The sequence below is a fragment of the Salvelinus alpinus genome, chromosome 14, assembly GCF_045679555.1.
Source record: "Salvelinus alpinus chromosome 14, SLU_Salpinus.1, whole genome shotgun sequence".
NCBI classification, from domain to species: domain Eukaryota; kingdom Metazoa; phylum Chordata; class Actinopteri; order Salmoniformes; family Salmonidae; genus Salvelinus; species Salvelinus alpinus.
Genome location: NC_092099.1, coordinates 32,268,606 through 32,286,762, shown reverse-complemented (window position 1 = coordinate 32,286,762; position 18,157 = coordinate 32,268,606). Strand labels below are relative to the sequence as shown.

Genomic DNA, 18,157 nt, shown 5'->3' with positions numbered 1-18,157 from the left:
ATGCATCAGTTCAGGTAACAGTTGTCAGGTTAAGCGCCCAGGTGGAGGATTCCATTAGAGACCCACAGTTCCTAAATCAGTCATTCTCTCTCTCTCTCTCTCTCTCTCTCTCTCTCTCTCTCTCTCTCTCTCTCTCTCTCTCTCTCTCTCTCTCTCTCTCTCTCTCTCTCTCTCTCTCTCTCTCTCTCTCTCTCTCGCTCTCTCTCTCTCTCTCTCTCTCTCTCTCTCTCTCTCTCTCTCTCTCTCTCTCTCGCTCTCTCTCTCTCTCTCTCTCTCTCTCTCTCTCTCTCTCTCTCTCTCTCTCTCTCTCTCTCTCTCTCTCTCTCTCTCTCTCTCTCTCTCTCTCTCTCTCTCTCTCTCTCTCTCTCTCTCTCTCTCTCTCTCTCTCTCTCTCTCTCTCTCTCTCTCTCTCTCTCTCTCTCTCTCTCTCTCTCTCTCTCTCTCTCTCTCTCTCTCTCTCTCGAACTGCTTCTGTCAGGTAATTACTACAGCTTCATACACTCTACTCCCCTGCCTCCTCAACAATGAAAAGAAACCAAGTCCTTGGACTTACCCATGCCCACCCGGCTGAGACCATTACAGGCAGTGTCTCTCACTCAAACATAAGACGCTTACAACAGTACATCACCTGACAAGAGGTGTACGGACTGCAGCCATCTCAAAACAGGGTTTTGGGCCAAAGGTTTTTCTTATAAATTGGAGCCATGTCGCAAGTTACTTATAACAGAATAACAAAATAGGCTACATGTTTTTCTTAGGGTGATTATACTATTATGGCTTACTGTGAAACAGTACTGAAAACAGACGACATTCACAATGGTAGCATACATATGAAACAAGCCAGTTCATAGAAGAAGAATTTCCGTTTACCCGTCATCCAAGGCCCTCTTTTCGCCCACACTGACAGGTGTAAGATTAACTTAGTTAGGCACTAACCCGCTCATGCGCACCAAATTAAATTAATGGAACAAATCTCCCACCTAATTAAGATGAAAATCTGTGTCAGTTGTAACCTTGCTGAGCACTAATTATGTACAAATGATTTATCATCTGTTCGGTCCTGAATAGCAATGGACTCACCTCACTGATAGCCATGGCCGCTGTTTAAGAGATGGCTGCTGATTAATACAGACATTTTGTGCTACAGAGGAGCTGCACACAGCCAGCCAATGAGAACAGATGCACTGAATCTCCCTCCTTTCAATTAACCTATATTAGATGTGCAGCTGAGCATCACTGGGCTGAGCATCACTGGGCTCGGCTCCGACATGTTTCTCCTGAATGAAAATAAAGTGTCTGCTGTCTGATATTTATGGAATGTCTCACAGTTTGTAATTGATGATGAATCCCATGTAGGGCATTTCAAATTGAGAGTGAACTGATGATACCTGTATGATGACTGGTAAATATACTATAGACGTGAATAAACATCATCATATAGCACTCCTCATATATTCTCTTAACTTTCCTCCTGTTAGAATCTGAGCATATACATTCAACTTGAAAGGTCTGGCCAGTGACTGGTTCATCACAAAAACAGGCTAGTTCTATTATGGGGCCAGTAGATGGTGCAATTGGTTAAAATTGGCAGTGAGTAAGTGATACAAAATGCAGTAGGGATAAAAATGACAAAACACACAGAGCTCTGTACAATAGTGTAACTGGTGTATTCCATTTTATTTCCGTGCTTTAAAGCTACATGGAAAACATTATATTTCAATGGGAGCCAACAGTGATTAGCATTAGAATCCTGGTCCTGATAGGGGTGAGGACACACTGGCCAATCTGTAATCAGCGTTCCACAGACTTGCTCACAAGGTATACGGAATGCTTTGTCATTATCATTCAAGATGCCACACACATGCTGGTGTTGGTGCTTCTGTGTTGCCAGCTAAATGACATTAGCATTTTGCCTATAGTCGCAATAATTTTCCTCGACAATGATGAATTAGTAGACTTGGAACCACAAATAACTACCCTCTGTTTCTAAAGTTTCAGTATATATTCTTTCCCATCCTGTGTTTCTTTCTCATTTATTTAGAATGATAGAAGGCACTGTGTGTCCCTGTGTGCCTGCATACCTTGCTTCTTAAAAACCTCACGGAATGTCTAATCATGCAACTTTGGAGAATTTTACATTCCATTATTACTCTGGTTCATTAGGCAATACCACAAATGTGATGGTTGGTATTTCATTGTTGCTGTAAATGTCAATAAACCTTCTGAGGGAGGTACTTGCACGTTTCTCTATTCATTCCTGGCTTGTCTTCTGAACACAACACAGTACAGATGTTCATGGAGACTCACAGAATGTCAGTCAGGCACAGAGAGAGACAATATGTCGAGCCCTTATGGGTTATTCCTGATCCACTCTGTGAGCCCTGGGGACCTGGGGACATGCTGGAACATGCAAACATGTTTTCAAAAACACAGACTTTTCTTGGCACAGATGTGCATAGGTGGAATTTCAAATAAGGCGTTTCATTAATTTAGTTTATGTTTGATAATATTCTCAATTCTCTATGGCACCTAGACAACAACTTTAGTAATATTATGTTTCAAATGATTGAAGACAACCACCATCGTCCCCCACACGCAACGGCATAAAATATGTTACATGTATTTATTGGTCAGGCAGCCCCAGTGAAACACATATACTCAGCCATTTTACTTTGTTGCCCTCAGTGGTTTTCAGTATTAAATAACACCTCTGAGAGGCTGAGAGTTACGGTGGCACTGCAAAACGCATCTATTATCCCTGTCTAGGGATTGGTGGGCGAGTCAGGGAGGGAGGGGGTTAGGGGTTAATTAGAGACAACAGAAAGGTCAGGGGGCCTATTATGTCTGAGCTGAGATCTGTAACGGGCCAATAGGGGGTGACTTTAAAGAGAGGCGACAGCCGACCCCACCCTGCACCTTCCCCATCAGTCACATTTATACCATGGTTGTGTCTGACTGGGACACACGGGACTGGTAATGAAAATGTCCTTAACATTAAGCCAGTCAGGATGATGAATTGGGTCCCCAGCCATTTTCTCTCAGCATCACGGGGCCTCCAAATAGCCATGGACAACTAATTGAAACCCCCTCTGCATCCTGCCTGTACCTAGCAGGCTCCCTCTATAACTCTGATTATTAGGGTTAAGGATATCTCCCTGGCGATTGTTGGTACTGCTGAAGTGGATGGGACTTGTAGAGTCACCCAGTTGAATCCAGAAAACCCAAGATGATAACAGTTCTAAATGAATTAACCACATGTGCTCTTCTTCTACTCTATGTGATTTTACGTCCTAGCCATCCAGTGGAAAAATATACTGTGGATGTTGAAAGTGTTTACACTGGTGTGCTGGAAAGTAGTTTAGTGACAGCTTTTCCTACTGTGTGAGAAAAAATTGAAATATCCTTTCAACTATCTCTGTGTCAAATAAGTCAAAAGGCTGTTGTGTCCCCCAAAAGTATAACAGACAAATATCCCTGTCCTGCTCCTCACTGCATACTCAATCAGTAACATGATCCCCTTCTTTCCCCTGTCATCTTTCATTCACGATGGCTGCACGACATCTCCTCTCAAGTTTCTTATCACTGTTCACTCAACACATTCGATTTGCTCCAGCACGTGATCTAATAGGCGTATGCTATGGAGGTGAGGCAGTCACAGTGTGGAGTGGATCATAGTTAATCCCCATTCACATTTACACTTGAATTTGGTATTCAGTATTCATGGCTTAGTGCTCATGCTGGGGTTTAAAGGATTATACACCTCACATGATGCCTTCTCAAAGTCTCACAGACCATCCTCACTCACTCAGTTTATTATGATTTATTGTTATGTTTAATAGTACAACTCTGGATTTCATGCAATGGATTTTATGCAATGGATAGACCAACCATGTAAATAGTCTCTAATGACAAGTCAGATGTGATCTATATTAAATACATTATTTAATCAACACTGCTATGATATATAAATTGAATGACAGTACCAGTCAAAAGTTTGGACCCACCTACTTCTTCTTTATTTTGACTATTTTCTACGTTGTAGAATAATAGTGAAGACATCAAAACTATTAAATAATACATAGGAATCATGTAGTAACAATAAAAGTGTTAAACAAATCAAAATATATTTTAGATGTTAGATTCTTCAATGTAGCCATCCATTGCCTTGATGACAGTTTTGCACACTCTTGGCATTCTCTCAACCAGCTTCATGAGGAATGCTTTTCCAACAGTCTTGAAGGAGTTCCCACATATACTGAGCACTTGTTGGCTGCTTTTCCTTCACTCTGCGGTCCAACTCATCCCAAACCATCTCAATTGGGTTGAGGTCGGGTGATTGTGGGGCCCAGGTCAACTGATGCAGCACTCCATCACCCTCCTTGGTCAAATAGCCTTTACACAGCCTGGAGGTGTGTTTTGGGTCATTGTCTTGATGAAAAACAAATGATAGTCACACTAAGCGCAAACCAGATGGGATGGCGTAACGCTGCAGAATGCTGTGGTAGCCATGCTGGGTAAGTGTGCCTTGAATTCTAAATAAATCACAGACAGTGTCACCAGCAAAGCACCACCACACGGTGGTTGGAACTTTTGTTGTGTTCGGACACACCTACTCATTCCAGGGTTTTTCTTTATTTTTGTTATTTTCTAAATGTGTTTAACACCAAAAAAGTTTTCAACAAAAAAATATATATTTTACATTTGAGATTCTTCAAAGTAGCAACCCTTTGCCTTGATGACAGCTTTGCACACTCTTGGCATTCTCTCAACCAGCTTCATGAGGTAGTCACCTGGAATGCATTTCAATTAACCGGCGTGCCTTGTTAAAAGTTAATATGTGGAATTTATTTCCTTCTTAATGCGTTGGAGCCAATCAGTTATGTTGTGATAAGGTAGCGGTAGTATACAGAAGATTGCCCTATTTGGTAGAAGACCAAGTCCATATTATGGCAAGAACAGCTCAAATAAGCAAAGAGAAGTCCATCATTACTTTAAGACATGAAGGTCAGTCAATTTGTCACGCCCTGGCCTTAGTATTCTTTGTTTTCTTTATGTTTTTTAGTTAGGTCAGGGTGTGACATGGGGAATGTATGTGTTTTTGTAGTGTCTAGTGTAGTTGTATAGTTATGTCTATGGCTGCCTAGATCGGTTCTCAATTAGAGGCAGCTGTGGTTCATTGTCTCTGATTGAGAGCCATATTTAAGGCAGTCGTAGGCATTGGGGTTTTGTGGGTAATTGTCTGTGTCTATGTTGCATGTTTGCACTTAGTCTTTGATAGCTTCACGTTTGTTGTTTTTGTTTCGTTGTCCTTCTTCTAATAAAGAGAAGATGTATTTTCCACACGCTGCGCCTTGGTCCTCTCTCTCTCCCATTGACGATCGTGACACAATTAGGAAAATGTTGAGAACTTTGAAAGTTTCATCAAGTGCTATGATGAAATTGGCTCTCATGAGGATCGCCACAGGAAAGGAAAACCCAGAGATTCCTCCACTACAGAGGATAAGTTCATTAGAGTTAACTGCACCTCAGATTGCAGCCAATATAAATGCTTCATAGAGTTCAAGTAACAGACACATCTCAACATCAACTGTTCAGAGGAGACTGCATGAATCAGGCCTTCATGGTCGAATTGCTGCAAAGAAACCACAACTTAAGGACACCAATAAGAAAAAGAGACTTGCTTGGACCAAGAAACAAGAGTAATGGACATTAGACCGGTGGAAATCTGTCCTTTGGTCTGATGAGTCTAAATTAGAGATTTTTGGTTCCAACCGCTGTGTATTTGTGAGACACAGAGTAGGTGAACGGATGATCTCTGCATGTGTGGTTCCCTCCATGAGGAGGGGTGATGGTGTGGGGGTGCTTTGCTGGAACTCTTAACCAGAATGGCTACCCCAGCATTCTGCAGTGATACGCCATCTCATCTGGTTTGCGCTTAGTGGGACTGTACTTTTTTTTTTTTACAGGAAAATGATCCAAAACACACCTCCATGCTGTGTAACGGCTATTTCACAAAGGAGAGTGATGTAGTGCTGCATCAGATGACTTGGCCTCCACAATCACCTGACCTCAACCCAATTAAGATGGTTTGGGATGAGTTGGATGGCAGAGTGAAGGAAAAGCAGCCAACAAGTGCTCAGCATATGTGGGAACTCCTTCAAGACTGTTGGTAAAGCATTCTTCGTGAAGCTGATTGAGAGAATGCCAAGAGTGTGCAAAGCTGTCATCAAGGCAATGGGTGGCTACTTTGAAGAATCTGAAATATATATTTTTCTCTAAAATCTAAGAAATCTAAAATCTTAAACACTTTTTTGGTTACTACATGATTCCATGTGTTATTTCATAGTTTTCATAGCTGAACTATTATAGTAAAATATAAAGAAATATCCTTGAATGGGTAGGTGTGTCCACACTTTTGACTGGTACTGTATGTATTTTAATTTAAACCACTTTTGTGTATTTTATAATGTGATATATCAAAGACAGGCTTTGCTTTTATCCTACCTGGGCAGAGTTTGGACTTTCCCTGTATTCAAAACGAAGTGGGAAGGTGGTATTTACCAGATAAGACTGGGAAAAATCCACTTGAACACCACTCCAACTGGTAATGAGCTACTAGTGGGAAACTCGTTTATCATCCTTGAGCTCCAATTTCTCTAATGCCGCATTCACGCGCTAGTCAGAACTAGGAAACTGGGAAATGTTTGACTTGCTAACTGGTTGTAGTTAATCACAAGTTGGACATTTATGAGTTTACTAGTTCCCACTAGCATCACATGCTGACCTCTGACGTCACCTACTCAGGAAATGACCTCGATAACAGCATTTTCGGCAGTTAAATGTTTTTTAAAGCATTATATTAATATGGTTTTTGAACACTGTAATTTAATAACAAACATGATAGCTGTACTTTTAGTTTATGGTTGACGACGGAGCTTGTTGGCCATTAGCCAATCGGCGTTTCTCAACAAGTTCAAAGCATGTGCATGTAACTGGTATTTACGACTTCACAACTGGTCATTTCCACCTTATGAGATGTGGATAAGATGGTGGACAGGAAAAAAAGAAGAAAAGTGGAACATATAAGTAAAAATGGAATGTGGGAATGCACAAGCCTTCTGGAATATCTGATAATGGAGAATATGGCGGACAGGAAAAAAGTGAAACATGCTTTCAGTGAATATGGAGAGGTGGATCACACAGGACTTAGGAACAGCTACAGAAGGAAAATTAATGTGACGAGAGTGAGGATGAATTAACTACGGTGGCAGGTGTGGTAAAGACCGCAAAGTTTGAGCCTCGTCCTGGTGATGACAAAGATGATTCTGGCCCAGTGGGAGTGAGATTTTTGGAGAGAATGGATCCTTGCCTTCTGGCAGATCCATATGTGGTGTCATGTTGGGTGGAGAAGAGGTTGGGAAATGTTGGGTCGATGAAAGTGAAACTAAGTGGATCTTGGTGATTTTTTGCGTTTCTGCCAACCAGAGGGAGCGTGCTTACCACACCACGCAACTGGGGACAAGAACTGTGACTTGCTTTCCTCTCTAGAGCAGGGTTCCATTGAAAGGAGTGATAACTGGAGTTGCATTAAGTGTTGAGGAGGATCAACTGAAATTGAAGATTTCCGAGGTCTGTGACGTCTGCTGTTTCGTGCGACACAAACGTGGTGGAGAGCATGGCAAACAGAGAAGACACTGTCTGTACTACTGGGTTTTGATGCAGTCTTTACCAGATCAAGTCAAGTTAGGATGTGTCAGTTATCCTGTGCGAGCTTTTTGTCCTGAATCCATTAAGGTGTTTTAGGTGGCAAGCTTATGGTCATGTGCTAGCAGTGTGTAGGAGGGAGGTTCCGAGATGTGAGAAGTGTGCAGGAGGACATGAGACAAAGGATTGTGTAGTATCGGTGGAAAAAGTTGTGTGTGTGTGTGTTAACTGTAGGGGTACCCATGGTGCTGGAGATCAGAGGTGTCAGGTGAGAGAAAAGCAGGTTGAGGTTCCCAGGATAGGAGTAGTACAGAAGGTGTCATATGCTGAGGCACCGAAGAGAGTAGTAGAAGAGGATGGGTCCAGGGAGAGGGATCCTCTTAATTTAAGAGGCAGAGGCAGAGGCCAATAGAGAGTGATAGGAATAACATGTGCTTCAGTAGGGTTGTTTTTTGGCGTTCATGGCCATGGTTGTCAATTGTACCGCATGGAATGGATTGTAAATCACAGAGGATAGATGTTGTGGTGGTATCTACAGAGAAGATATTGGGTGTACGAGATTTTACTGCAGAAGAGTTCAAATATGTTTGTTTTTTCTCACAAATTGTACTGAATTCATACTACAGAATAATAAGCTGATACACAGATAATACATGCACTTATAATATTTGTTTGCCATAATACCAAAGAAGAAGATGAATTTACACATTCCCGCTTGATTATGAACATTTTCAGTGGTGAAAAAAGTACCCAATTGTCATATTTGAGTAAAAGTAAAGATAACTTAATAGAAAATGACTCGGGTAAAAGTTAGTCACCCAGTAAAATACTACTTGAGTAAAATTCTAAAAGTATTTGGTTTTAAATATACTTAAGTATCAAATGTAAATGTAATTGCTAAAATATATCAAATTAAAAGTATAAATAATTTCAAATGCATTATGGTAAGCAAACCAAGCGGCATAATTGTCTAGTTTTTATTTATCAATAGCCAGGGGCCAACACTCAGACATAATTTCCAAACAAAGCAGATCAGAGGCAGTAGCGATGACCAGGGTTGTTCTCTTGATAAGCATGTGAATTTGACAATTTTTCTGTCCTGCTAAATGTAATGAGTACTTTTGGGTGTCAGTACATTTTCTTTAGGAATGTAGTTTAGTAAAAGTAAAGTACAGATACCCCCAACAACTACTTAATTAAGTAAAAAATACTTTAAAGTAATACTTAAGTACTTCAACCACTGAAGGCTGCTGAGGGGAGGACAGCTCATAATAATGGCTGAAACGGAGCAGATGGAACGATTCCACCTATTCCGCTCCAATCATGATCACAAGTCCGTTCTCCCCAATTAAGGTGCCACCAACCTCCTGTGCGCTGAACATTGTTTAAGAACAACGTGTCGGTTGGTCAATGTGTACATGAGGACACGTCATGGTACACATGCAGAGATATTAGAGAAAGGAGATGGATATCTCATTGAGCAATGACTGGTGGAACGTTCAACGCCCCACCCAGCAAACTGTCGACCAATCGCGTTGACATTGTCATTTTACGTCACCAGGTTGCTAAGCATGTCGTCACGCAGTGCCTTCTCAAAGTCAGGGAAATCTGACTATTTTCCTCAAAGGTACGTAATAAAACGATTCTATAAAGCTATCAAATATTACAGAGAACAAGTTAATTGTCTCATATCTTGGAAAATATGTGTAATCTTGTACTTTTTGTTGGGGTTTTGAGCTTGCACCCAATTGACTCCCATTCAACCTTTGAAGAGAACAGCTCTCCTTGTGCCAGAATAGCCCAGAATGCATTGTGTGGCCCATTGATGAAGCACGGGCAACGCACACAGTTGATGTTATTATGATTTCAATTAAGTTTCTCATCTCCTTGAAAGTATCTCTGGTTTTAGGAGCTGATTGGTTTGGCACCTAGCCAGTGCCAAGCCGGTTATTCGGAAGTTAGCGAGAAGGTTAATTTCGAAGCTAGGTCTCAAACTCCTGCTAACTACATAAAAACATAACGTGGAATGTGTACTTTACAATTTTAGAAAATATACTTGTTAAACGTTGAAGGTAAGATTTCTTATTTAATTAAAGGCAAATAGCTTGTGGATATCAGTCACATCAGCTGACTTACGAAGCTTGCTGGCTAGCTAACTAGTCAGCTAGCTATGCTTATCAACAAAATGTGATTATCGTCAGTCAACTATGTACAAATGACTAAGTAACAAAATCGTTTATGTAATCTTATATGATATAGTAAGTTAATAATTGTTTGTATCCAACATTGTGTTTTGAAAAGTATAATGCCAGCTAGCTACAGTAGTTGGCTGGCTATCTTCTAGCATTATAGTAGCTAACGTTAGATAGCTACGGTCATCACAACGAGCTAACAAAGTTACTAACGTTACGTTGCTCTGCAAATACTGACACACGTTACTGTTATCAGCTCTCAGTTCGTAGATGAAACGTTTATACATGCATGTAGGTAGGTAGCTAGCTAGGTCTTAAAGTAGCGAACAATATGGCAAACGTGTGCAATCATTTGAGGCTAAACATACTTTTGGCCATGTAGTGTATGTGGACACCTGCTCGTCGAACGTCTCAATACAAAATCATGAGCGTTGATATGGAGTTGGTCCCCCTTTGCTACTATATCAGCCTCCACTCTTCTGGGAAGGCTTTCCACTAGATGTTGGAACATTGCTACTGGGACTTGCTTTCATTCAGCCACGAGAATTAGTGAGGTCGGGCACTGATGTTGGGCAATTAGGCCTGGCTCGCAGTCGTCGTCCCATTTCATGTACTCGATGGGGTTGATGTCAACCCAGATTCACCTGTCGGACTGCCAGATGGTGAAGCATGATTAATCACTCCAGAGAACGCGTTTCCACTGCTCCAGAGCCCAATGGCAGCGAGCTTTACACCACTCCAGCCGATGCTTGTGTGCGGCTACTCAACCATGGAAGTTTCATGACGCTCCAGACAAACAGTTATTTTGCTGGAACTCAGTAGTGAGTGTTGCACCCGAGGACAGATACTTTTTACACACTACACGCTTAAGCTCTCGGCAATAACAGCACTTAGTTGACCAGGGCAGCTGTAACGGGGCTGAAATTGTATGAACTGACTTGTTGGAAAGGTGGCATCCTATGACGGTGCCACGTTAAGTCACTGAGCTCTTCAGTACGGGCCATTCTGCTGCCGATGTTTGTCTATGGAGATTGCATGGCTGTGTGCTCAATTTTATACACCTGTCAGCAACTGGTGTGGCTGAAATAGAAGAATTCACTAATTTGAAGGAGTGTCCACACATACCAGTGGCCATGTAGTGTGTGTGTGGTTTGGTGTATGTAAAGCCAAATTACTGTCTATACCTGTCGTATTCTGTGCATGTGACCAATGCAATTAGATTTTCCTCTTCTTGAGACTATAAAGAAATTAACTGTAGAATATGAATACTCTAGTTAAGGCATTAACATAGATTACCACATTGAGTCATAATACCCATAAAACCTAGCGGTCAAACAGGGAAATGGTTCCAGTCATTTTTTCCACCATACATTTTCTCCCCCCAAAAATGTTAACACTTAATAAGGGCTGTGTTCCATGTAGGTTTACCCTGGCGTGAAGTTTTGATAACCCTGTAAATCTCTAGGACAAGGTGACTTTTATCAATATATTTGTGTGTATTTACCCCCCAAAAATGAAATGCTAATTAGCTGCCAATGTGGCTATCATAACTACAAATGCCATAATGATCTGGATGAGACTGCCAAATTGAGGCAATGGTAAGAATCTCTGGATTAACTATCTGTTAGCCAAATGTGGTACGTTTCTTTTAAAATGACATTTCTGTGAACTGTCTTGTGCAAGTTTTAAATTGACACAATACTTGTTAGCAAAGCTGTCTGTGAGAGATGACATGCTGGTGCTTACAGGGATTTGTAGTCTTGCATGATGTCTACTTTGACGCTAATAGCATTTTCAAATCTGAGAGTAAATAAAGCGGAAATATGTTGATTTAAAGTCACGTTTTCCCGAGAGATTTACATGGTTATCAAAACGTCACGCCAGGGTAAACCTACACGAAATACAGGCCTTATTTTATTTTAAGTGTTTCTAAAAATGAATGGTGGAAAAAACGATTGGAAACATTTCTCTGTTTTGACTGCTAGATTTTACGGGTATTACGACTCCTCCACTGTGGGGCTCAATTGACTAGCTAGCCAGGGGAAATTCCACAGTTAGAGGGATGCTGAGACTCAGATTCTTCACTTTAAAATGTTTGTCAAACAAAAACCAATGACTTACACATTTTAAACAAGGCAACATTAAACATGTTGTCCCCCAGGAATAATGCAGCTTGTGACTGCATGGGAAGTAAGTTTTGTGTCTTATGACAGCTGGTTGTATGATATATTTAAAAAATAATTTGAAAAAGCAATCAGTGTAATTTTTTTTATTACATATCTCTATGGCAAGATGCATAATTCACCCAGGTTTCGTCAAAATCGGGCTAGTGGTGTCTGAGATCACGTGTGACTAAAAGTATTCATACCTCTTCACTTATTCCACATTTTGTGTTACAGCCTGAATTTTTTTCTTTCACCAATCTACACACAATACCCCATAATGACAAAATGAAAACATGTTTTAGATGTATTGAAAATGAAAACCAAAAATATCGAATTTACATACGTATTCACACCTTTGAGCCAATGCATGTTAGAATCACCTTAGCCAGTGATTACAGTTGAGTCTTTTGGGGTAAGCCTCTAAGAGTTTTGCACACCTGGATTGTACATTATTTGCACATTATTTAAAAAAATCTTCAAGCTCTGTCAAGTTGGTTGTTGATCATTGATAATCAGCCATTTTCAAGTCTTGACAGAGATTTTCAAGACGGTTTAAGTCCAAACTTTAACTAGGCCACTCAGGAACATTCAATGTCGTCTTGGTAAGCAACTCCAGTGTATATTTGGCCTTGTGTTTTAGGTTATTGTCCTGCTGAAAGGTGAATTTGCCTCCAAGTGTCTGATGGAAAGCAGACTGAACCAGGGTTTCCTCTAGGATTTTGCCTGTGCTTAGCTCTATTCTGTTTATTTTTATCAACAAAAAAAACTCCCTAGTTCTTGCCAATGACAAGCACATCCATAACATGATGCAGCCACCACTATGCTTGAAATTATGACGAGTAGTACTCAGTGATGTGTTTCTGGATTTGCCCCAAACATAACTTTTTGTATTCAGGACATAAAGTTAATTTCTTTCCCACATTTTTTGTATGCACAATGTGATTTATTATGGATAGTCAGATTTTTGCACAAAGAATCATTTTCCTAATAATCCTGTTTTTATATGAACACATCTGTAATCCAGCTGCCTGATGGCGCTTTCATAAATGCAGAAAATCGCTCCAAAAAATAAACGTTCTACCACAGAGACCATGTTATTTTTGGAATGTATATTTGATTCTGAGTTCGGACATATAACGTTTGTATGCGAAACTATTTCTAAGATGCATACATTCAGTTGTTCCGAACTCACTTCAGTCTCGCTAAAGAGGGAGGTTTGCGCTACCAGTGCTGGCACATTTGCAGATCAAATACACAGCTGGAATGCTGATTTTTAAGGTGTTTACATGTCCTAATAATTTGAAAGATTGCTCAGAATCCAGGTGTTTAAATCGGCATATGCTTACTTTGATTTTGACCTTACGCCGATTTAAAGATAAGGAGTTTACATGACTATATATTTAATTATTCCTGCACATGTAAACGTACTCAGTGTTGATCCATCATCTGTTTTCTCCTATCACTGCCATTAAACTCTAACTGTTTTAAAGTCACCATTGGCCTTGTGGTGAAATCCCTGAGCAGTTGCCTTTTTCTCCGGCAACCGAGTTAGGAAGGACACCTGTATCTTTGTTGTGACTGGGTGTATTGATGCACCATCCAGTGTAATTAATAACTTCACCATGCACAAAGGGAAATTAAATGTCAGCTTTTTTCTTCTTTTTTTGGCCATCTACCAGCAGGTGCCCTTCTTTCTGAGGCATTGGAAAATCTCCCTGGTCTTTGTGGTTGAATAAGTGTTTGAAATTCACTGCTCCACTGCGGAGCCTTACAATTTTCTGTATGTGTGGGGTACAGAGATGGTAGTCTTTCAAAAATCATGCTGAACACTTATTGCACACAGTGAGTCCATGCAACTTCTGTGACTTGTTATGCACATTTTTACTCCTGAACTTATTTACGCTTGTCATAACAAAGGGGTTGCTACTTATGGACTCAAGACATGTACGTTTTTTCATTTTTAATGAGTTTGTAAACATTTCTAAAAACATAATTCCACTTTGACATAATGGGGTATTATGTAGGCCAGTGACCAATTTTCCATTTAATACATTTTATATTCAGGCTGTAACACAACAAAATTTGGAAAAGTCAAGAGGTGTGAATACTTCTGAAGGCACCCTTGGGACAATCAATGTCATTTTGTCAATACCAGCTCTTTATGACAAGACGCATCATTTACCCAAGTTTAGTCAAAATCGGGGCAGTGGTGTCTGATACCGAGTGGATTAAATACACTCATATCCCTTAGCGTGTGTGCCACGTTTCAGCGCTCTGAGTCAAACAGATCAAGAGAGATGAACATGTCCGTTAGAGCGTCACCGGGTGGTCGATAAGAATGTTCTTGCATATGTTGAGTCTACCAAAGGGTGTTACAATATGAATATCCTTCACTGCTTTATATGCATTTATGTGCCAGACCACACCCCCATGTGAATGTTTATTGGTTAATAGAAGCTGTTTTAGGTACTTGTCTAGAAAAAATTGCATTAAGACCTTTGTACCTAGATACAACATATCAAGGTTTGTGCAGATTGGTCATTCGGTGCCAGAAGAGTAGCGTTTTTAAGTGTTTTTTCTCAATTCAAAATGGTGAAAGTCTGTCATGCAGGGGTCCCCGGGGCAAATTTGTTCATTGTGATAGGGACTTATGTACTGAATTTCATGACTTAGGTCAATCAGGGTGATGGGCATGACCTTTCAAAAGTAGCATTTTAAAACGTATTATAGTGCCACCATCTGGCCAATCAGTGTAATTTTGTAATTGCCTGATCTCTATGGCAAGATGCATCATTCACCCAAGTTTCGTCGTCATCGTGCCAGTGCTATGAGATTGCGTGTGACTAACGTAAGACTGGATGGAGACAGATGCACAGTGCCCTCCCCAATTTCTTATTGGGGGACAACTAACCATAGAACTCTATGCACAAGGACGACTTTTAATTTGTAATTATTATTTTTCTCACAAAGACACATTTGAACAGTGCAGATGCAACGTTTGGTGGACAGAATGATGGTATAAACAGCACAAACCGTCATTCTGTTACCAAACTTTGCATCTGCGCTGTTTTTACAGTCCACACCTCTGGGCTGTCTGTGGTTGGTTGTTGGATCATGTAGCCATACTTGAATACATAAATATGTTCTTGTGTTTCAGGGTGTTGGTGATGTCAGTGGACAGTACGATCACTTGCGGATAGAGTTAGCGTTTCCTTTTTTTCCTCTTGTCCTGGCTTCCACGGTTGCCCCGGCCCTGGCAGCCATGGCCGACTCTACAGTGGTCAGCGACCAGCAGCCGCCCGGGTCCGGTCAGACTACTCCTTCCAGAGGACCGTACATCGCGGTGATCACAAACAGAAACACCAATCTGGGGATCCGCGGGTTTATGCTGTTCTCTATAGGAGTGTTCTTGGCTTTGGTGCTCAATCTGCTGCAGGTGGACCATGTTTGTTTTTATTTTAATGATACATCTCTTGAGCAAGAAAACATTGAAGGAGAAGGTGACAGAGAGTACTAAAGTAGCTCCTGATTGTTTTCTCTTGCTGCAGGTACAGAGGAACGTCACTCTGTTCCCCCCTGATGTCATCAGTAGCATCTTCTCATCAGCCTGGTGGGTGCCGCCCTGCTGTGGAACCGCCTCGGGTAGGGCGAACACACACACACACACACACACACACAGGTTTTTGCCCGCCAGACTTGACTTTTATAATAATTAAATTGTTGTCCCCTGGGTCTGCAGCACAGAGATTAGATGTAGCTGCTGTTCCCTAGTGGACCAGTGGAAGGGCACAACAGCCCCAGGCCCGTTTCCCCCTGAGACTGAGACTCCCGTGCTCCACTGCTCAGCCTGGGGGAGTTGGAGGTTTCCGCTGTTACTGCACACTGGGCTGTTTGCATCATGCTGTAGCTATTGGATTTTATTGACTAGTCAAGACCAGAGCAGCACTTCATGTTTACTGTACATAGTTACTTTAACTTGTCTGTACAGTTCTTGTGTATTATTGAACCTATAACTTTCAAAGGGGGCCAACCTGAAGTGTTTTTTGTTTCTTTTGTCGTCAGAATAGCTTTGATGCTATGTGATGGGCTGGCATGGCAGCCTTTCTCTCCACAACAATACTAACAGGAATGTACGGCACGGATTGCTGCTGTAGCAATAAAGTTGATTGTTGATCTCTGATTCTCTCCCTATTTCTGCTCCATCTCACCCTGCAATCCCCTTCCTCTCTCTCCATCTACCGCTCTCTCCATCTACCGCTCTCTCCCAGCAATGATCGGTCTGTTGTATCCGTGCATTGACAGTAGGCTCGGCGAGCCCCACAAGTTCAAGCGGGAGTGGTCCAGTGTGATGCGCTGTGTGGCCGTGTTCGTAGGCATCAACCATGCCAGTGCTGTATCCTCTAGGCCTACCTGCCTGTCTGACACTCACTGAATTGATGTGCATACCATAATACAAGATGTGTGTAAAAACCTGTTAACCATGGGGCAAAAGTATCCCATGACACTTCCACATTCAAATAAAACTTTAAGTGTATTTATAATTGCAACACACTTTACAATCAAATTAAAGAAGTAAAATCAAATGAAGCAATAAAGGGGATGAATAAAGTGCATAAACACAAAGGATGTGTAAAACAATAAGATTACCAAGCTAAAAATGTGGGGTTTTAAACGTGATATTCTGTTTACAAGAAAGCGCCTTACTCTTAAGTAGAAACCATAGTTCCTGTGTGGACTATCCTACTACAAGCTCAGCTGTCCTTAACCCAGGCCCTCTCAGAAAGTGGACTTTGCGAACAACGTGCAGCTGTCCCTGACACTGGCGGCCCTGTCCATCGGCCTGTGGTGGACGTTTGACCGATCTCGCTCTGGTTTTGGCCTGGGGGTGGTCATTGCCCTGCTGGCCACTCTGTCCACTCAGCTCCTGGTCTACAACGGAGTCTTTCAGTGAGTACTACTACAATACCTTAGAATACAATTTACAGGACATACATATATTATAATAATGGCTGTTAACTTTAATTAATAACGCGTTACATTTTTTATGCCGTAAAAAAGTTTGACGCCGTTAATCGGATCTCCATTTCTCTTTTTAATCGCACTTGTTTCTGCACGGACCCTATTCCGCACGGATACTGCAGTCTGTGGCAGCTGATGTTATGTAACCTTGTCTGTCTCTTAAACATCCACTGCGCGCCAGCTCAGAGAAACAATTTTGAAGGAAAACAGAATTCAACAACAAACACATTCCCAGATGTTTCTTTGGATAACAGCAAAAACACCATTTTGTACAGAAGTAACTAGCTAGCTATCCAAATGAATGTTTACAATGCAATGGCTGAATGCCTTTTGATTTAACTCTAGCTAACTTCCCACAATGATTTTAATCAGACTAGGACATCCATTCAATTTAGCTACTGTTTTATTTCACAGGTCTAAAGAGTTAAGAAAATGATCCCAAGTCTAGTAGTAGCAGCTTGTAACTTGTTCATGTTTAAGTAAGCTAAATCTAATAGCTGTATTACATGAACTTACACCTGGCTGAGCTATTGTCTTCTGTTAAATTCATAATATTGTTGGACAGGTTTAAATGCTCTTTGTATCCATAGAGCGAATCATTTTTATTTTTATTTTTTTTAGAATGCCTGAAGCTTTAAATGTGTGTGTGTGTTAAACTTCAAGAACATTGATCAGAGGGAGTAGGCCTACTTAAACATTGGGAGCATTTTGTTTCCTCCATTACAATCAAAGCATGGTATACACTGCATTTTAAATGGAATAATCTTTCTTTAGAGTCAAAATTGCAATTCATGTTTTTGTTTTTCAAGAGACGGGAGATATTTCTGTTGATTTTCATGCTCATTTTGGGATTGTACTATGTTTTAATAGTTGTTCTATTGTTTTGTTTCAGGTATACCTCTCCAGATTTCCTGTACATTCGCTCCTGGTTGCCTTGCATCTTCTTCGCTGGTGTGATAACCATGGGGAACATAGGACGGCAGCTAGCCCTGGTGAGGATCTTTTTTATGCTGAATTAAGAAGTTTGTCATAGGTTGTATATATTCATTCAAACCAGAGCTTTTTACTCTGACTATT

General features: G+C 41.0%; 1 protein-coding gene across 7 annotated transcripts in view; it reads left to right on the top strand.

Moving 5' to 3' along the window:
- The first annotated feature begins 9,259 nt into the window (after positions 1-9,259).
- The window catches only part of LOC139538801 (insulin-induced gene 2 protein-like), a 61,665-nt gene continuing 52,767 nt past the window's right edge, over positions 9,260-18,157 (top strand). For 2 of the 7 annotated variants that reach the window (XM_071341249.1, XM_071341247.1), the window contains exons 1-6: positions 9,544-9,776; positions 15,219-15,497; positions 15,610-15,703; positions 16,330-16,454; positions 16,842-17,008; positions 17,973-18,072. In XM_071341249.1, coding sequence (XP_071197350.1) covers positions 15,324-15,497; positions 15,610-15,703; positions 16,330-16,454; positions 16,842-17,008; positions 17,973-18,072 — 660 coding nt within the window. In that variant the 5' untranslated portion in view covers positions 9,544-9,776; positions 15,219-15,323. Of the gene's footprint in view, positions 9,332-9,523; positions 9,777-15,218; positions 15,498-15,609; positions 15,704-16,329; positions 16,455-16,841; positions 17,009-17,972; positions 18,073-18,157 lie in introns of those variants that run through there. The other 5 variants (XM_071341242.1, XM_071341248.1, XM_071341241.1 and 2 more) reach the window with 5 other exon arrangements.